The sequence below is a fragment of the Artemia sp. Qi Xiang Cuo genome, chromosome 17, assembly GCF_049724085.1.
Source record: "Artemia sp. Qi Xiang Cuo chromosome 17, ASM4972408v1, whole genome shotgun sequence".
Lineage (NCBI taxonomy): Eukaryota > Metazoa > Arthropoda > Branchiopoda > Anostraca > Artemiidae > Artemia > Artemia sp. Qi Xiang Cuo.
Window position 1 is genome coordinate 27,350,139 of NC_142810.1, and position 22,063 is coordinate 27,372,201.

Below are 22,063 nucleotides of genomic sequence, written 5' to 3' on the forward strand. Positions count from 1 at the left end.
CAATCCTAAAGAAAAATAAACCAAAAGATAACCCTGAGTCTTATAGGCCCATAATGATTAAACCTGTGATGGGTAAAATAATGGAGAAAATGATTTATCACAGACTTCTCTGGTTTGTTGAGAAAAATAACATGATCACACACACTCAAACTGGATTCAGGAAATACCACTCCTCAACAGATGCTTTCATTTTGCTAACAAATCCAATAAATTAATCTTTCTTAAAAAATAATATCTTAGTGGCAGCTTTCCTAGATTTTGAAGGAGCATATGACAATGTGAACCACCAAATCCTTTTAAATAAACTTGCAAACCTTGGAGTACCTCCTAAGCTAGTATCCTTTATTAAATCCTTCATAGAAGTGCGAAGTTTCATTGTCTGTGTTGGTTCAGCCTCTTCACCCCAAAAGACAATATCCAAAGGCCTACCTCAGGGAGCAGTCCTCAGTTGCCTCCTATTTACCCTATATCTCTGGGACATGAACTTACCCCACACGAATCTACAATATGCTGATGATCTGGTGCTATGGTCATCTGGCAACACCTTTCAGATAGCACAGTCAAATCTGCAAAAGTCACTTTTCCAGTTTGAAAAATTCTCTCAGCATTCAGATTTACCCATTGCACCCACCAAGTCAAAAATAATCCAATTTCACAGGAAGCGAAACCATGTTAATGCAAAACTAACTCTAAATTAAACAACTATTCCAGAAGATAATAATATTAATTACCTAGGTCTCATGCTTGACCAAAAACTTAATTTCCGCCTCCACATTTCAAACACAATAAAAAAATGTTATAGAAAAGCAAATATACTAAAAAGACTTCTTTCCACACCCTGGGGTTGTAAGGGGAAAACCTTACTCCAGTTTTATAAATCACATATAAGACCCCATATTGACTATGGGCTCATTGTCTATGGTGCATATGCAAAGACCCAGATGCAAAAAATTGAAACAACACAAAATGATATTATACGTCTCATATTTGGTCTTAGGAAACCCACAAGCACCAAGTTTCTGCTTATGGAGAGTGGATTAACAACAATAAGGGAGAGACGTAGCTTTCTCTTGACAAAACATCTTACAAAAATTGAATGAAATAGCTCACACACATTACATAATTGGTTAAGAAATCCAGCCATGTATAGAGGTATTGCAGATGAGTATGCCAATATTCAAAAGAAGTTCCCTGTACCAGCAAAGTCTATTGCACCTACTTTCCCCCAATCCCCTCCATGGAATTGGTCATCTCCCATAATAAATACTGAATTTTCAAAATGGAATAAAGATTTAACCCCCATTGCTTTTGTTCAGAAAAAATTTGCAGAACTTAATACAATTACCTATAAAAATCACTTCCAAATATTTGTTGATGGGTCAAAAATGAATGAGAAGGTTGCAAGTGGTGTTTTCCTTCCTCACCTGAAAATTGCAATGGGCGAGAGATTATTTAATAATTTATCTATAATGTCTGCTGAGTTAAATGCCATAATCATGGCATTAGAACACCTTAAGCAAAACCAATCTTTAATTAAAAATTCGAACAATATTATCATCTAGTCCAACTCTTTATCAAGCCTTGAGTTGCTGGCCTCAGCTCCTCAATATAAGTTGGACATTGACACCTATCATTGTCTCAGCATTATTGATAATCTTGCTTCAAGTGGCATAAAAACTTACTTTCAGTACATTCCTAGCCACTCTGGCAAAAGTGGTAATCATCAGGTTGATGAAATAGCAAAAAATGCTGTAAATATTGACCAGCCAAGTGGGAGACCAATCCCAATTAGAGATATTTACCGATGGAGGCTATCAGATATTAATTTTAATAAGATTAATCCTATCCTTTCCCCCTTTCCCAATAAGTATCTTTCTAAAATTTATCATAGAATTCGTTCTGGAACAAATGGACTAAATTTCCTTGCATTCTCATATAAGCTTTCTAATTCAAGTGGTTCAATTCCCCTGTCCCCTCTTTGCAGGCATTGTAATATGAATAATGAAACAATTGACCATTGCCTATTTGAATGTAATATGCTGACGTCTGCACAACATACCTTGCTTTGTAAAATGTTAAAATACTTTAAACACCATAAATTCCCACTATCAGCCAAGAGCCTAGCCAACTATACCTGCACACAGAGTATAGAAATCGACATCTATCATCTTATATTTGAGCTCCTAGAGTCAAAAGATCTGCTGAAAGATATCTGAATATATCTAATAAATATGAGGCATTCAAGCCAGTAGCTCTGTAGCCCACAGAGTGAAGCAAAAGGAAAAGGGCTAAATAGTGCTACTGAAAAGCCCGCCTGCTGTTAAATAGAAGAAGAAGAAGAAGAGTAGTGAAGAATTATGGTATACAAAGTAATATTTGGCAGGGATAGTCACTAGTGATAAATCAATAGGGGTGGCAACATGATTGGATGATTTTTGGGGATTTGGGAAACCAAATTTTTTTGGGGTGGCACATAGATTTTTGGGGAAATCCCTGAAAATTTGGGAATTTCTAAAATTCTACTGTAGAAGCTTTTTAAATATGAAATTTTCTAAAATTCTACTTTAGAAGCTTGTTAAATATTTTTAAAGCACTAATAGATGGAGCGTTACAGACATCAGAATTGAATTTAGAGGACAAATTATGTTATGGGACGATAATTTTGAAATCCCCCTTTGCCACAAACACAAAATTTTCTAAAATTCTACTTTAGAAGCTTTATTAAATATTTCTAAAGCACTAATTGATAGAGCGCTACAAACAACAGAATAGACTTTAGAGGACAAGTTATGTCATGGGAAGATGTTTTTGAAATCCCCCTTCCCCACAAACTCAAAATTTTCCAAAATTTGTCTATAGACGCTTCTTTAAATATTTCTAAAGCGCTAAGACATAGAGCGCTACAAACATCAGAATTAACTTTAGAGGACAAGTTATGTCATGGGAAGATGTTTTTGAAATCCCCCTTCCCCCCAAACTCAAAATTTTCCGAAATTCTACTTAAGATACTTTTTTAAATATTTCTAAAGCACTAAGACATAGAGCAGTACAAACATCAGAATTGACTTTAAAGGATAAGTTATGTCATGGGAAGATGTTTTTGAAATCCTCCTTTGCCCCAAACTCAAAAATTTCCAAAATTCTACTTTAGAAGTTTTTTTAATTATTTCTAAAGAGCTATGACATAGAGCGCAACTCATATCTAAATCTACTTTATAAGACAAGTTGTGTAATGTGAAGATATCTTTTAAATCCCCCTTCCCCCTAAACTCTAAATTTTCATAATATCTACTTTAGAGGCTTTTTAAATATTTCTAAGGTACTATGATGTAGAGCATAACAAACATCAGGATTAAGTTTAGAGGACAAGTTATGTTATGGGAAAATATTTTTGAAATCCCCCTTCCCCACAAACTCAAAATTTTCCAAAATTCTACTTTAGAAGCTTTTTAAAATATTTCTAAAGCACTAATTGATAGAGCACTACAAACATCAGAATTGACTTTAGAGGACAAGTTATGTGATGGGAAGATGTTTTTCAAATCCCCCTTCGCCCCAAAATCAAAATTTTCAAATATTCTACTATACAAGCTTTTTTAAATATTTCTAAAGTGCTTAGACATAGAGCACTACTTAATGGGAAAATGTTTTTGAAATCCTCCTTCCCCCCAAACTCAAAATTTTCCAAAATTCTACTTTAGACACTTTTTTAAATATTTCTAAAGTGCTAAGACATAGAGCGCTACAAATTATGTTATGTTATGGAAATATTTTTTTGAAATCCCCCTGTTTTCAAAAGTAGTGCACTATCTATAACTTATCTTTAAACTTGTAATATGTTTTTGCACTTTTCAATAACTTAACTAGTGTTGATAACTTATTTGTGTGGTTACATAAATAAATACTTTTGGGGCCCCTTTAAGGGCTCAAGATGTAACTAGCCTCAGAACCAATTCTTCAATTATGAAAGAGCATAAAAAAGGCCTCAAATGACATTTTCACTTTCATCCTAGCTAAGTTGTTGTGCCACCAAGATATTTATCAAATTCAGCACCATTTTTGTCAACAGCTTTGAAAAACTTGAAACAGTAGGAAAATGGTTTATATTTGAGTTGCCTAGTAAATGAAGTTTGAATTGTTATCTATAAGTATTTTTGGAATATGTTACTTGTGAACAACTTATTTATAAACTACTGATATCTTTTTAACCACTTTTCAATAACTTAACTAGTGTTGATAACTTCTTTGTCTGGTTACAAAAATGAAATATCTTTGGGGCCCTTTTAAGGGGTAAAGATGTATTTAGCCCCAGAAGCAATTATTGAATTATGAAAGAAGAATAAAAAAGGCATCAAATGCCATTTTCCCTTTCATCTTACCTAAATTATGTGGCCCACTAGAAATTTACCACCAAAGCTAATGGTGATACATTTTGATATATTAAAGGAGAGAAGCCATCTATCAACCCATGTCTATATACAATTGAGGTCGGCTTTTAGAGATGATCTGTAGCAGACATTGAACAATTTTGCATTATTAATGTAGAGGGGGTTGCTGATTTCCAATATCAAATTGTTGATATAATAATAAAAATAATAATAATTTTTTTTTATTTATGCCCTTTAGGAGTATAGGAAATAAATCAGAAGAAAACTGAAAAATACAAATATGTTGATATAGAGAAGAAACAATGTTGGGCCAAGAACAGTTCCCTGAAGAATACCACTTAGGACTTGGCTAGGTTTTGAGTTGACACAAAGGTCATTCATTGTGATGAATTTTAACATTTGTGTTTCATTAACCAGGAACTCCATTGGGATATCCACTAACTCTAGGTTTATCCCTGGGTGTAAATGTATGACCATTTCAGTACATAAGGAGATATGTTAAGAAAAAAAAAAATTACTTCATAATGTGTGAAATAATCCTAGTTAACATATTTTCCAGGGAGAGAACCTTTATCCTTACTATTTTCCTCTTTTTTCAATTTTTCAATCACATTTTTCAATATTTATATCTATTCTCCAAGTCTTGAAAATTGTTTATTAAACAAAGACCCAAGAGCCATCTAGCTATTCTAACCAAACCTAACTTAACCTAAATTTATCAATATTTGCCTACTTATATCTTTTTGGTAGATGGTAGTGATGGTGTTTAACTTTCATATATAGAATATTTGAAAACGGATAAGTGCAGTCAAATCTGTTGATTTTTCACAATTTTGTTAAAAAAAAAGATTATACAACAGTGAAAAAAGTGATGATAAATGTTCTTCCCCTGGAAAATATGTTAACTAGGATTATTTTGCATATTATGAAGTAAGAATTATTTTCTTAACATGCCTCCTTATATACTGGAATGATCATACATTTATGCCTTAGCCCTGTTTAGACCCCAGCGCTGCGCCAATAAGGGAAGACTGGTGGCAGCAGGGCCAAAAATAGCAGCAGCGGTGCGCCGCCGGTGATTTTTCCGTGCTGCCACCGGTGAGATGTCGGCGGCGCGCCGCCAGCGGAATTGTTGACTGCGAACATTAATGTTTTCATCAGTCTTTTTCAAATCCCAGCTTGAATTTACAAAAGATTCAGGCCTATTCATGAGTTAAAAACTTTGCAAGTCTCTGGCTGGACACTGGTCTTCTTTGTTATTCATCAAGAGAAGTAGAAATCTGCTAGAAACAAAATGGCTGTGGTGTTTCAGACCCCTTGCATAATAGTTGAAATAATAGATAATAGATTCGCTGTGGCATTCAATAAGATCCAAGGACTCCAATTAAAAAGGAGCACACACAAATCAGATTGGATTTTTATGCTGATTTCAAATATATAAATTCCATCAAGTTTAGTGTTACCCATCAAAAGATACAAGCCTGAGAATATTTGCCTTATTTTTGAAAAAGGGGGGAAACACCTCCTAAAGTCATAGAATCTTAATGAAAATCACACCATCAGATTCAATGTATCAGATAACCCAATTGTAGAGACTTAAAGCTCCTATATGCAAAAATGTGGAATTTTGTATTATTTTTGTTTCTGCCAGAAGAAACATCACGGATGCATTTTCTTTTGTTTTTTTTCTTCCCAGGGGTGATCATATTCACCGAGTGGTCCTAAAATATTGTGGGAGGGCTCATTCAAATGGAAATCAAAAGTTCTAGTGCCCTTTTTAAGTGACCAAAAAACAGGAGGACAACTTTCATGCTCATTTTTTCCCCAAAGTCACCAGATCAAAATTTTAAGATAGCCATTTTGTTCAGTATAGTCGATAAATCTAATAGCTATGTCTTTAGGTGTAACATGACCCTCCACAGTCCCTGGTAGAAGGGCTGCAAGTTGTGAGCTTTGCCCATTGTTTACATATAGTATTTGTTATTGGGAAGTATACAGCCATTTTTTGGGGTGGGGGGGGGAGGTGCTTTGGGATATATTTCTAATGAGAGAATGTTCCTTTGGGAGGGAAATTTCTGATGAGTGAATATTCTAGGGAAAAGGTTACACTGGGATGGTTAGACAGAATTACTATACAAAATTCTTTTTAATTGCCAAATTTTTTATATGGAGATGTTCCAGGGGGATTATCCAGGGGCTTCTTTTTCATATGTTTTTTTTCTGGGAAATAATTTCCATGGAAGAGGGCATTTCTGGAGTGGCCAAGAAACCAATTACAGATTAAAGTCTTATTCCAATGAAAAAATGCTAAGGAGAATTTTTCAGGGTGAATCGTCCACAAGCAATTTTACATAGAGGGGGGGGGGGGGTCTCAGCAAGGGAGGAACTGTCTGGAGGGAATTTGATGGGGGGAAGGTGCACTTTATGTTGGATAAAATTTCCACAGAAGAGTTCCTAGAGGGTGAGGGGTATGTTTCATAGAGGGTGAGCCAGATTTAGCAGCGTTATTTGAAAAACGAACAGAAATTATGCCATATATGAAGGGTTGCCCCCTCTTCAATACCTTATTCTTGTTAACAGCTTTAGTGCAAAGAGCAAGGTATTGAAAAAGGGGTGACCCTTCATATTTGGATTAAATCTGCCAAAATTAATATGCAAATTGTGTTTTAATTTTCATCCACGGTGAGCCAAAATCGAAGCTGCATTAGTTAAAAAACGTTCAGAAATTAAACAAAAAACAAGTTTTTTTTTTACTGAAAGTAAGGAGCAACAATAAAACTTAAAACTAACAGCAATTATTCCGTATATGAAAAGGGCTGTCCCCTCCTCAACGCCTCGCTCTTTACACTAAAGTTTGACTCTTTTTCACCACTCTAAAACAATAAAAAACTTTAGCGTAAAGAATGAGGCATTGAGGAGGGGACAGCCCCTTTCATATATGGAATAATTGCTGTTCGTTTTAAGTTTTAATGTTGCATCTTGCTTTCAGTTAAAAATCTTGTTTTTTTTTTTATTTAATTTCATAAAGACGATACTTTTGTCAACATATGAAGAACTATGTATATTGCAATTGTATCAGTCTGGTTTATATGCAAAGTTACACAAGAGACAAAAATTAATGAACAAGAGAGTAGTGAAGAATTATGGTATATAAAGTAATATTTGGCAGGGATAATATTTGGCACTGTCATTGGGTGATTTTTGGGGATTTGGGGAGCCAAATTTTTTTGGGGTGACACATAGATTTTTGGGGATAGTGCAAGCCCTGCTTTATTCCTAATCAGGAAAATCGAAATACTTAACCACACAAGAAAAGAAAAGCTCCAACTTTGCGGTTGACACAATAGAGATAGCCGCAAAATTAATTCAAAGTTAACCAAACGCCGCCGCCTCTGCTGGCTTCGGCGCGCGTGTGGCGTGCCGGTGGCGTTGCGACACTTTGATTAGGCCTGTGATTAGGGGTTTTGTTTGTTTCTGGTTCTGGACTTTTAGTTACAAAATTTCTTGGGATTTATTTTAGGTTGATCAGCAAGTCTTGTTTAAAAATTATTGTAGACCTACAGTTGTTTAATAAAGTCCCTTAATCTAGTTCAAGTGTTTTCATATTTTTCTTTGTGACCTGGTTTTTCCTTCTTTTTTTCCAGTGGTGTTTAATGTAATTGTGGTTGATTGATGATTAGGACAGAGTTTAAGCATCATCGTCGTGCAGTTCGGTTTTCGGGTGCTGAATTCCCGTCTAATGGTAAACAGTGGAAAAGTGTGCTGAATGCGTCAAAACTCGAAGATTCTTTCTCCAGTGATATTATTCCAAGATTTTCGTGGATTAATCACTATACACACATCTTTTCCGGGATTAATTATGCTGTTCATAGCTGTTTTTCTGCTTTACTGGCAAAGGTTCTTCCTAATTTCCACTTCCTAAAGGTTCTCCACTATTGAGCCAAAGACATATTATTCCTGTTGAAAAATCTAATATTGATAAATCTCTTTGACAGTTGAAGTCAAAGGCTTGTGACCTAACCTGATAATATTTGTGCGGCTCATCTTGATCCACGTTCCGCTGAACTTGTATTGCATCTCCAGTTATTATTTCAAATGTGCCTTTCTAGGTCTATTGTCCCTCATTCATTTTTATGTGGAAGCGTTACTTCTATACTAAAAAAAGGAAAAGATCTACATTCATGCAATTCCTATGGGCTGATTACTGTCGCCTGTACTCTAAGTAGATTATTTGAGTATGTATTGCTTCCACACATTGATGAATTTGCAAATTATGAGGCTAACCAGTTTGGTTTCAGGTTTGAGTTGTCAACATGCTCACTGCGTTTTAGCGCAGCTTATTAAGGAAGCCGCTCGAAATAGTTATAGTCTTCATTTTTGTACCCTTGATATATCTAAAGCATTCGACAGTATTTGCCGTGCCCAAGCTTTTTATGCTCTCAGTCAGCTCGGTGTGAATGCGTCTGTGATTCTTGTTCTAAAGTTTTGGTATTCAAATTCATATCTAAGATTAAAGTCAGGAAGTTAGGATTTTTTCTGACATATACCAGTTAAGTGTGGAGTTAGGCAGGGGGGAGTTCTCTCCCCCCATATCTTTATTGCTTCCATTGAACATGTTTTGTCTGGTATACGTAGTTCTTGCCTTACGGGATTCACAGACGTATCATACTTAGCTTATGCTGACGACTTGCTTCTTTTTAGCCGAACTGAGTTTGGTTTAGCGCGTTCTGTCCGATCCGTCGCCGCTTTATTTGCAAGTATTGGGTTATTCCTTAATGTTGATAAATGTGAATATCTTATTTTTAATGGGATTAGTTCGTATCATCCTTTGAATTGAAGCTCTTTTTCTATACCTCAAGTCACCTCCTTTTGATGGCTCGGGATCTCTGTCTGCAATTCACTAAGTTCTTTTCGGTTTCAGACAATTCGTGATGTTAAGAATAAGCTTAAAGTGGGATATTCTAAAAAATCGTGGACATTTCCAGCAATCGCTAACAAAGCTATCCTCGAGTTTTTGCGACCATTCCGTGTTATTTTGCTCTGGTGCATATATGCGTCTGAATAAAGGTGACGTAAAAAGAGCCAAGACTGATTACTATCGCTATTGCAAGTTTTTACTTTATTTACCGCAATCGTTCCGGAACCGGAGGTTAATTAGTCAGTATCAGACCACAGATATTGTTCTTTCAGTGGAAAATTTGAGTTCGAAATTAGTTGATGATGTGCCAATCCGTCTTGGTCCTAACCATCGTCTTATCTGCCTGTTTAGCTTTCTTTTTTGTGTATTTTTTCCTTATTTGTAGTTTTTTTGTTTTCTTTCCTGGTATTTCACTTTTTTCCCTTTTGCAAGTGGTAATAAATATATTATTATTATTCGTTTGTTTCACTGAATGTTCTTTTTATTCATTATTTTACTTTAAGTACTGTGTGTGTTTATTTTTCTTCTTTTTTCTCTTTACTCGACTTTTTGTCACATGTTCGTACAGTGGGTTATAAATAAGTTATTATTATTATTTTAATTAGGAATGGCCGAGTACAATTTAGGAAAACTTGTTTATCATTTAAACTTAAACAAAGGTTGTCCTTAAATCCTAGCCTAATTAAATATTCTGCTTCACCACACTTGCCTTAGATTGAATGTATTCATGATAGAGTTGAGCTATGATTGAGATACATTGTACCAACTTTAAGATCCCACATCCAAGATTAGGTAGCATTTTCATAGTTTAGGCTTAAGTATAAGTGCATGTCCATGATTAGGCTCTATTGCTGACTATCAGTGAATATAAAATTGTTAGTGTTGTATATGGTTAAAATATTCAAGATAATTCCATATTTTTAAAGAAAATTAGACACATTTAAGGGTGAAACAATCCACTTTCTGTGTGGTATGATGGAGATTTTACAGTAATTGAATAATTTTAAGTGGCAATTGGCCATTCAACTACTGGGCATCAAACTCTACGTGTAGTGTTTTCTCTGTGACACTAGGTTCAGAGGTCTGCAAAGAGATGTAACTGTTCTGAAAATGTGTTCTTGATATGAAAGGAAGATATTCTGACTTACAGTCTACTCAAATTCAAGAAGTAGGCCTTGGATATAGCTAGCCAGTTGAGGTTTATTTAGGCATAAGGCAGAAATCAGATAGAAAATGAGAAATATGGTTTTACACTATCAATTTGGTGTTAGTTCCAAATACAATATTAGTAATTATGAAGCACAGAGCTCATTTGAACAATAGACAAATATACAGTGTAATATATATATATATATATATATATATATATATATATATATATATATATATATATATATATATATATATATTCCCAATTTATTTTATTGCCAATTGCATGCCAGCTTGCATCCCAGCTCCCTCCTCCTTATTTGGCCATTTGTATGTTTGCTATTATCTTCTCTGCTTATTTCTCACTTTTGGTTGGTCAATGCCAACTAAAACAAATTTTAAAAAAGACCAAATTCGCAAGTTTTTGTAGATAGCTTTGGGCCACATTTGGCCCATAGAGGGGATCTTGGGTGTAATTGTGATAGCAGTGATGATTACATTTACAAAGAACATTAAAGGGAGAATCTTGTGGTATTTTCTTTTTTTCTCCAACTATTGGGCCTACGTTTGGAATCGATATTGAATAGAGAATCTAAGGTGTATTTCTTTTTTTACTTTTGAATTTCTACCCTGTAATTGCCTTACCTTAAATTACATTTTCCAGCAAATAAGGTATTATCTTACATGGCAAGCCTATGCCTAGTGATAAAAAAAAATCGGTATTCTATGGCCTAGGCAAATGCTGCTTTGAGTAAAATTCTAGATGAGTGGTTTTTTGCTGTCTTGGAAAGTAGTTACACTTAGAGAAAAAAATTTTGGAAAATATTTCAGAGCATAAATTTTCCTGGAAAGGTGTTTTCAAGCTTCTATATCTACTTCTCTTTTTTGGAAAACTCTGGATGAAGGCCTTTTTTATATCTTGGAAAGTAGTTGAGTTATGTAAATGAAAATTTCAGGTGTGGCCACAAAGTTTAAATTAAAACCAGGAAATGTCTTTTGAAGTGTTGGTTAAGGTGATTTATAGGACAGAAATCAAATGGAAAAATATATATACCATCAGATTCTTTACTCGATACTCTTTCCAATTGTAATAGTCAATGTTTCATCAGCCTAATTGTACTTCAGCCTCCTTTCCCCATCAGGACAGACTTAGTCCTAAGCTAAACGCAAAATATTGCTGATTTTGTAGCCTTGTCATATCTTTTTTTGCTCATTTCTCATCAACAGTTGGTCCAAAATATCAAAAAAGCTAATTTGAAAAAAGGCCAGCAAACTCTGTACCTATCTTAAGGTTATGTTTGGTCCCATTGGTGGGGGTGGCTAGAATGCAATTGCAAAAACAGTAAGTTACAATATTAGGAAATAGCATGGAATAAAGAATCTAATGGTATATTTATTACTTTTCTTATTTATATTCTGCCCTAGGGTCTACCACCACCCCCCTCTAAAAGTCCCTGACCTTTGATGAACCTGAACACATATTTTTCTGTAAAAGTGAAATTTTCAGACTACGAGGGCTATTCAGAAACTAGGGAACGTTTCCGTCTGACGCCGCTAGACATGCGGCGATCACGTATGTTTTGGTATGCGCGTGCTCGTAGCTTCAGTCAGCATCCAGCTGTGAGAACGAGAACATCTCCGCACTGGCCGTTTTCCCAATATTCCAATTTAAAATGTTCGCTGCAATTTCAAATCCCGCCAGTTGTGAAGTGCGGTCCGTAATATGTTTTTTTTTAGCAAAAAACCGATAGAAATCATCGGCAACTGTGCAAAGGGTATGGCAACGACGTAATGAATGAAAGTTCAGTGCAAAAATGGTGTATCCGGTTTAAAAATAGAAGAACCAACGTGCATGATGAAGACAGGAGTGGACGCTCGAGCATTATGACAGACGATCTTCTCACCAAAGTTGATGAGAGGATTCGTGGGACTCATTCAAATGGGAGATTTTCCCATATCCACCCTACAGTCCCGACCTAGCACCGAGTGATTTTCACTTGTTCCGGAAGATGAAGAACTGGCTAGCGACACAGCGTTTTGATGACGACAACGAGCTTCGGGCTTGTGTCACTGAGTGGCTGAGATCGCAGGCGGCGGATTTCTATGATGAAGGAATTTCGAAGCCTGTCCACCACTACGATAAGTGGCTTAATTTGTATGGTGACTATTTAGAAAAGTAAAATTTTAGTCACTTTTTCAGATGTATATAATAAAATATTTTTCCTGTACCTAGTTTTTGTTTTATAACAAAACGTTCCCTAGTTTCTGAATAGCCCTCGTAGATCAAGGCTTCGACACAAATGAGGTTCAAAGGAGGTGTTTTCTACCTCATCAAATGTAAGACACTTTATTGCTTCAAGACATTAATTCTTTAAAATCTTCTAAGTAAGGATTTAGCAAGGGTACATGGCTGAACACATATTTTTCTGTAAAAGTGAAATTTTCAGAATAGATCAAGGCTTCAGCACAAAGGAGGTGTTTTCTGCCTCATAAAATGTAAGACACTTTATTGCTTTAAGACATTAATTCTTTAAAATCCTCTAAGTAAGGATTTAGCAAGGTTACAAGGCTGAACACATATTTTTCTGTAAAAGTGAAATTTTCAGAATAGATCAAGGCTTCAGCACAAATGAGGTTCAAAGGAGGTGTTTTCTGCCTCATCAAATGTAAGACACTTTATTGCTTCAAGACATTAATTCTTTAAAATCCTCTAAGTAAGGATTTAGCAAGGGTACAAGGCTCAAAAATTCATCAGAGATCACTGCCTTTTATAGAAAGATGGAACAGAAATAGGCATAGATGTTAGCATGGTTGCAATTCCCCTTCCCTGCTAGGGAATAGAAAAACCATAACAAATTTGCCTTTGGGTCTAAGCTGCTGTGTATTTGGCCCCCTTTGGCCTTGGATTTATGTAAAACCAAGTCATTTTCTTTTTAGTGAAGATATTGTGTAAATTTACATTATAGGACAGAAATCCAGGAGGAAAAAAAACACATTTTGACTCAATGCTCTTTCCAAAAATAATATTCACTACTGCTACAGTAGCATCCTAGCGCCCCAGCCTTAATTGAGCCAGATATAGCCCTGCCCTAGACTGTATACAGAAGTTTTTTATAACATTCATGGCACCCATGTGTCATTTTCTAATTAAATTTCTAAATGTCTATTATTTTTTAATTGTCTTTCAAAATAAAGTAATATTTTAAGATTCTAACATGCTTATCTGAACATTTGAAAAAAAGAAGTTGTTCTATTATAAAAAAGAACTGTTCTGTACCTTAGGACAAATCAAGCTGATGGTTAGTGAAAGGCTTATTGTTGAGATTTTTAAGGAAATGAAGCAACATACAGGGTAAGGGTTTTTTCCAGTTTAATTTCCATTAGTTGTACTGTAACAGACTTTCGGGTTGCTGGATTAGAAAAGGTCTGTGCCCCACCATTTTTTTTTTTTTTTGGTTTTATTTTTTTGGTTTTGAAAAAAAACAAGATCGCTAGATTTGGTTAAGTGAATGAAAGGCACCTGTATTTTAACATATTTGTTTATAACTCAAACATATAAAAGAGTATAAAAGGTAATCATCAAAAAATCAGGTTAGACAATGATGAGAGGATAATTGTACATGTTCAATGCCTGATAGTTTTCTGTGCCATACCTCTAACTTTAAAATTATGTCAGAAATTCCAAAATTACTCACAAGAAACTGTTTTCTTGTCTAAGGTGGGAGATAAAGAAGAAAGTTTATAAAATTTTAGGCGATTCAAACAGGTTCTTTCTAGATTACCTTTCTTAATAATATTGAAAAGACTTGAAGCATAAAGGGTAGATTGGTCTCAGAAAATAGAATAAGTTAGGTATGAGTACATCTATCATTTTGTCCTCAGTTTGAAACAACTTAGAGTTTCTTACTAATATTGACGACAGTCCATTGACACAAACTTTTGTTAATGGACTGTCACAGAAGAATTTGAAGACTTTTAGGAATAGAGATACCAAGCCACTGGCTACAATCTACAAAAGGGATAATGGAAATGTGACAATTAAGGGAGCAACAGTAGAGCAATGATAGGGTAGAAACTCAAATTCATTTACATTAAACACAAGACCAATATCAGAAAGAACAGCAGAAATAGGAGAAACCATTTCAAAAGGCTGGTCAGAAGCTGGTTGTCTGCATATGCAATGTAAGAAACATCAGCCAAACCAGAAAAGCAACCACCCAAGATTGCAGTATAAACACTAGAAATACAAATTTTAAAAAAGGGCGGGGGATAAAGGACTTCCCTGTCCAATTCTTATTTGTACTTGTATAATATAAATAGTACCTGGTGCATATTTTAGTTGAAGAAAAAATTCAAATACCAATCTCTAAGGAGCTTTATAAAAGAAAGATTAACCCTAGAACTATAAAGAGAAAAAAGATGGTGACTACAAACCACAATATTTAATGCTTTTGAAAAATCAAAGTAAAAGTATAAACATCATTTTCATTGGAAGGGTTATGAAGTAGTAAATATTACAGAATCCTATGCATTTGCTGACAGCTCACCTTTTGCCTAAAACCAAATTGGTTCTTACCCACATTTATATTTTTAGTCAAAGATGGTAGAAAAATATGCTCAAAAAGCTTGTTAATATTGCTAGAAATAGCAGTAGATCCATGCAAAGAACATTTGAGGGGTCATTTAACTTTTTGCTAAAATTAAAAAAAAACTACCTCACAGAACATGCTCAGCTATGATAGAAGTACATAAACACATTCAAAAAAGAAGCTGAAGGCATGAATAATGGAAGTTTAATCAAATGGCACTTGAAACCTCAAAATACCATCATTATCAGTGGATTCAAATTCCTTTTTACTCCATCAATAAGAAATGAAAGAGATTTCAGTATGGTATTATATTGCAAAAGGGTGGTTTTAAAAGGAGGGAAGGAAGGGGGGTATATGAAGGATGCATGGAATAATCAATCATAAGAATAATTTTTACACCAAGCAGATGGTGCAAGACAATTGCTAATTATGATATCACTATTCAATTTATCAGAACTAATTACTTTTTGTCAATCTTTTGTACCCACAGAAGAATTTGTTACTTTGCTTTTTTATTCTTATTCTCTTTTAGGTTGTTTTATCACTAGCTGTTGCTGTAAAGGAATTGCTGGAAAACAGTCTAGATGGTGGAGCTACCAATATTGAAATAAAGTTGAAAAATTCAGGAATAGATTTTATTGAGGTTTCAGATAATGGCTGTGGAATTAAAAAGGAAGACTACGAAGTACTTGGTAATTGTCTTGATAGTCAGCCACTTAATTGTTACATAATTTTTTCAGAACCATCTCGTCTGAACAATTTTTTCGATTAGAATTTAAAGTACTCCATTAAAGAAGACTACCTTGTCACCTTGTCAACGTCAATTCGATAATAATGTCAGAGACACCACTCTAATGTGTCCTTAACAAAACTTCATGTGTCTTCTATGTTTTGTTTATTTATCGCTGTATTGTTTTTCACCTGGTCACTTCATGTGAAAGTTGCAGGGACTTGAGAGTGGTCTTAATAAATTAGACATTGAAAATTGTAGTGCTTTTTTTTAGTGTCAAAAGGGATCAGAGGGTAATCAGCCGAAAGATCAGATTGGGGGCAAGGGGCCCCTAAAAATGGGCAAAAAAACTTTTATTTTGATTGTCTTGAAACTTATGCCAGATATTCCTTGGACCAAGGGGAACCTGATTAAAAAAAATGAAATTTTTTAAAAAGGATTGGGTAAAAAAGGCCAGCAAGCTCCTTGTTTTTCTGAACATACTGAAACTTGAAACTGTAAGTGCAGAGGAAGTGGACCCTAATGTTACAAAAAATTCGACATGCTCTCCTCTGAAAATAGGGCCCAGTAAGGGCAAAATAACTTGTTTTTGTTATTAGCTTGGGACTTTCAAGGGTTATAGTTGGGCTAAGGAGATTACAAATTTTTGTGGGGAGAGGGGGGGGGGGGGTTGTTAGAAGCCCGCTAATAGACCAAGATACTTTTTCTCGCCGATCAGTTTGAAGCTGACATCCCTTAGTCCCTGGACCAATTAGAACTTAATGTGAAAAAAATTGGGGCAATGGGGCCCAATGAGGATAAAAAGCTATTTTTTATGAATACTGATTCGGAAAACCAGAGATTGGCATTTCCTGACTGATTTAAAGTTAGATGTAAAACAGGGACAAGAGAGCCTTAAGGACGACAAACATTTTTGAAAGATTTGGTTGGTGTCCAAAAAAAAATGTTCAGTACCTTAGCCCAAATCAAGCTGATGATTAGTGAAAAGTATATTGTTGAGATTTTTAAGGAAATGAAGCAACATACAGGGCAAGGATTTTTTAGTTTAGTTTTCATTAATTCTATTAATTTTACTGTAACACACATTTTATACAAGTATTTTATTTGTGTATTTCTCTCCTGTAGTCTATCACCTGATATAGTGCATCACTTGTATGGCCAAATGTGATTTCTTGAAATTTATTGTAGATTAGCTTTGCTAATTTATTACTTGCCTTTCTACAGTCGGCATGGAACCAAGGCTTGTCTCGGGCAAAGACTTATAGTGTCTGATGGGATGCAAACTTACTCCATGGCTTTGTGGATAAGCAGTTTTGCAGTACAAGTCATTCTGCAAGGTGATACTGCTTTATGATTTGTCTATTCGTCTAAGGTTATACTTTCTATTTGATTATAGGAACCTAGAATCGAAACTCTTTCAGAACATATTACACAATTCGGGGAAATTTTATGCCTCGTTGAAATCAGAGTCATGCAAGCTATCAAGAGCCAAGATGCGCGACATTTACTGAGTCAAAGTTTAAAAAACATGCAACAAAAAAACCCAAAAAAGCCAATAATTTGACATCAAAACATTAAAGAGTTTAAAACGGAAATTCACATGCGAAAAATTAGCCAAAGAATACATTCATATGTAGCAACAAAAAATGAACAATCATTCTTTGAATTTTAGGCAGGACTGTCGTTTGACAAGACTGATAAAAATAATACCAGTCATAACATGTGTAATTGAGGTCGCAGCAGGACCCGTGCCCTGTTCAAATCCTCCCCCCCCCCTTACTTCCCATAGATAAACACGTCATACCTCTTCCGACTCCTGAACATTCAGGGATTATTTATGGAATTGTTGTAAACTATTGAATTAAATCGTTGTAAATTTCTAAATCATCAAAATTGCCGCGTGAATGTCCTAAATCAAAATTTATCCAGTAAATGTTAAAAAAAAGTGTTTAATTTCTACCAAAGCTGGTGTTTGAGAATTTTTGAGCTTATTTGCTTAAAATCTGACTCCCAAATCAAATGCATATTTTAAAAAAAAATCGCTCTCTAAAATCGTCACAGTTGATATTTAAGGATTTCAGAGGTATTCATAACAGAAAATCCGAAATTAATATCTGTTTCTGGGTATTTAAAAAAATATTATTTAATTTTTTACCAAAGTTGGTATTTAGTGGTTTTGCAATCATTGGTGTTAAATCAGAAACCAATGTTCGAATTTAAACATTTCAAGTGAAAACACATTTTGACGCTAGAATTTGATCTCTTTCGAGAATTCAAATACATTCGAATTATGGAGTATTTAGGGTAGAGGGGCTAAAAGAACAACCGCTAAACATTAAACAGTATCTTAAATTTCAGTTTGATCGTCCAAAATCAAAACTTGCTAAGTACATGTTTGACAAATGGTATTCGATTTCTTAATAAGTTGGTGTTTAATTATCTCTGAGGTTTTTGCTGACACATCTGGAGACAATACGGGACCATGAAAGTCCCAGATCAAAACACATTAGGTATGTGTATTAGAATAAAATTCTCACTCAGTTTGAGCCCTTGTCCCAAGGACAAGGGTTTCACAGTTATGTAAATAGCCAATTATAGTAGAAAATGTAGAGTTTTATTTTGGTATTTAAGGATATTTGAGCCTAAGCCTGAGATCACATTGTTTTTTCTTCTATGTCTGAATATATTTGGTCTAAAACAAAGTACGTGGCAAAATGACAAATTTGTCTTTAGTATTTAAACAAGTCTCTGATGGCAGGAGAGGTCTCCAATAGCTTTATCCCTCTTAACCCCCTAGTGAACGTGCCTTTGTCCCTCATAAGGGCTGTATGGGAATCCAACCCAAGGAAAATCCGCTAGTAAACGTTAAAATGTGCCAAAAAAACTGATAATTTTACCAAATGCTAGCTCTCTAAAAAACTAAGTGTTGAGTCTGGACATACTTAAGCACAAACTGTTTTGGAAAATAAATTCAGTTTTAGCGATTCGATTTGTAATCTTTTTTTATTAAATTGTTTCTGTACATTTCTCAGAGGAAAGTCATGGTAATTAGTGAAATATCTTTATGTGATAACATTTACGAGATGGTTCGGACAACCGCCGCTAGATCGCTATTGTTTTGTTTTTTTTTAGCAATAATACATAAGCATATACGTATTTCGTTACGTATAATTTCTGATCTACTGGTAAGAAAAAGAGAAAAACAGGACAAGTTAAAGATTAGTTTTGTTCCTTATTTTGTTTTAAATTATAACAATTAAGCAGATTTAGTTAACTATTTTTAGCCTTAAAGGCTTTTACTCTAGAGACATCAGATTTTGAGGATGTGGTATCTACTGAAACGTTTAGATTTCTTGGGGAATATATATATATATACATATATATATATATATATATATATATATATATATATATATATATATATATATATATATATGTATATAGTTTTGACGGGAGAAAATTCACTACATGTTAAAGCTTAAGTTTTTTCTGCATTTATTTTGTGATTTTCAAACTTTTTTCTTTATTTTAGCTTTGAAGCATTACACATCCAAGATTTCAAATTTTGAGGATGTTGCATCTGTTGAGACATTCGGATTTCGTGGTGAAGCTCTTAGTTCTCTTTGTGCATTGTCTGACATGGTCGTGGTCACTCGATGCAAAGAATCTGAATCTGCCACAAGATTGGTTTATGATCGGCATGGCAAACTTGTATCAAAAACGCATTGTTCCAGACCGGTATTTCTATTGTCTATTCATACTCTTTTTTTCGACAAATTTATTCTATTTTATCTGACTTTTTTTTCCCTGTTGTCTAGCGGAAATGCTTTTAACAACATGTTAGAGCTAATATTAATCCCATTCTCTTTCCCTCACTGGCACCTAAAATAGTTTATCCCCGTATTTTATTGGTCTTTGACTTATTCGCCAATTTGTTTTATTCTGTAGTTTCAAGTCATAGGGTGAAAAATCAGCAATTTCAGTTGGATTGATCAATTCTGGCGTGAATTTGATTCCTTCTTCCTGTTTATCCTTTACAGACTCACGTACGCTAAACTAACACACTCCTTCATTCCATTGTACTTTTGCTTTGTCATCTAACAGCAGATTTCATTGTGCATAATTTTCGTTTGCAATTCAGTGTGATTTTTGCTGTTTTTGTTCCATGCAATTTCCTTAGCTGTTCGGAGTCTTTTGTCGTCTTTTGTAATTTTGTATACATCATAGATGCTAAAAATGATACGACCACCCATGGTCGTTCTGCAACGTTTGCAACGTTTTCCTCTGCAATTCATAATGATTCTTGCTGTTTCCGGTTCCATGCCTTCTTCTTTAGCTGTTCAAATTCATTTGTCATGCTGTGTAATTTTGCACGTATCATAGATACCTACTAAAAATTAATTCCGCCTTCCTGTTTATCCTTCACAGACTCACACCCGCTAAAGTAACACGTTTCTCCATTCGTGTGTGCTTTGTCTTCTAACCACAGATTTCATTGTGCATAATTTTCGTTTGCAATTCAGTGTGATATCATAGATACTAAATACGATACTACTACCCCTGGGGAAAAAATGTTGTAATCTTGCTTTTTGAATGTATATAAATGTAACGTCACTCGCATACTTTTTTTTCTGGCATGAATTCAATTCCTCTTTCTTGTGACTTAATAACGTAATTTATGGTCCTAAAATATATGTAAATGTTGCGTAACTCACATAAATTTTTTTTTTCGAAATTAAGCCTCTAAACGAATTTTCTCAAACTCTTTACCTACTGAGATTGTTGTTTCAGGCCAGAAAATCCTAGGGTGCCAGTATATGCTCCCTATTTCGAACTGCATATGGCTGATTTAACTTACACTGTAAAACATGCCAGAAGAAAAATGATGGGAGATCTTCGTGGAAATACTGGAATGCCGTTGAACACTACGAAAGTTTATGGATATCTTTCAGCTTTAAGAGATGCGCAGGAGTTTATCTTAATATTTAAAACAAGTTTCTACAAATTAAGTCTCCAAAAACGGACTTTGTTATTATTTCATTACCTTTACCATGCACAATAAATAAGCTTTGTTCTGTTTTGGTGAAACTTTATCCTTTTTTAGAGGTATAATAATTAAGTGTAATGTGGCCAATACAACCCTAATATTCACTACACTTTTGTTAACTATACCTGGCAAGAGGGATGCGTAAAGCAAAGAATTCACCCCGAAAGCCATTTTGGAGCTGAAAGACTCTAGGTATTGAGTTTCTGAATAAAAAGAAGTTTTCTTTAGTTGAGCCGACAGGTTCATTTTTTTTTTTTTTTTTCAACCAACCCAACAAGTTTTAATGAAATGTCATATTAAATTTCTGATTTCTAGGTAGAATAGTTTTCTTTTAGGGAAATCGAGGAATTTCGATATCCCCAATTTACAGGGGATATTGGACGCACTCGGGCCGGTAATTTTGTCTAGTGGTCAGTAGTGGATCCAAGATTCTGTGAGGGGGAGAAGAGGTTAATGAATATGTTTTTTGGGCTCATTAGTTTTGCAAATGTTAAATTAATTGTAATTTAGCTCTGTAACTTTAAAGTGTTCCTTTATGGAATTGTTGTGTCTCATTCTTTCCCTTTTTTTGTTAGACACATTTTTAATTCTATTTCAAAACCATGTAAAAGCCAACTACCCGTGAGCCGGGGGGCTAATTCCCCGGCCCATCATTGGCCTTGGCAATTAGGCTATCAACTTTAAAAAAGGTACCCTTTCGGGGACTACCTTTGCTGATATTTAGTAGCACCTATAATTGACTGCTGGATCAAGCTGTTGGACATGATAGTCAATAGATAGTCATGACAGTCAACTAAGGTAGATAGTCATGGAATAAGTGTAATTAAAATAGTCTGAGTTTCTATGAGCCATTTGAAGGCAATTGGGAACCCCAAATAAAATGTTTTCAAAGAGTTATGACTGACGATGTCCACAAGACTTTGAAGACAATTGGGGGATTGAGATCGTTCTCATTATATGAGCTTTGCCTACTGGAAATGTTGCAATGGGTTGACTCATGACGGACAGTTTCCACTGGACTTGTAAGCAAGTCTCCGTTCTGCATCCATGTCTTCACTGATATCACTACCAATGTAAGTCAAGCTATTCACTTGACGGATTTTCTCGGTATCCAGAATCACCTAATCACTTTTGCCTTAGAACAGTGGCTCCCAACTAAGTTTAGGTCATACCCCACCTAGGCATTTCTAAAATCATCATGCCCCCCTCGTGGGGCATGTTACTCTCGTAGTCCTAACTCAG

The 22,063-nt window shown here is 34.8% G+C and overlaps 1 protein-coding gene across 2 annotated transcripts in view; it reads left to right on the plus strand.

Moving 5' to 3' along the window:
• Pms2 (mismatch repair endonuclease PMS2) overlaps nucleotides 1–22,063 on the plus strand; it is a 77,356-nt gene that overhangs the window by 5,497 nt on the left and 49,796 nt on the right. For both annotated transcript variants that reach the window (XM_089103552.1, XM_089103554.1), the window contains exons 2-3: nucleotides 15,577–15,736; nucleotides 19,307–19,512. In XM_089103552.1, coding sequence (XP_088959678.1) covers nucleotides 15,577–15,736; nucleotides 19,307–19,512 — 366 coding nt within the window. The remainder of the gene's footprint in view (nucleotides 1–15,576; nucleotides 15,737–19,306; nucleotides 19,513–22,063) is intronic.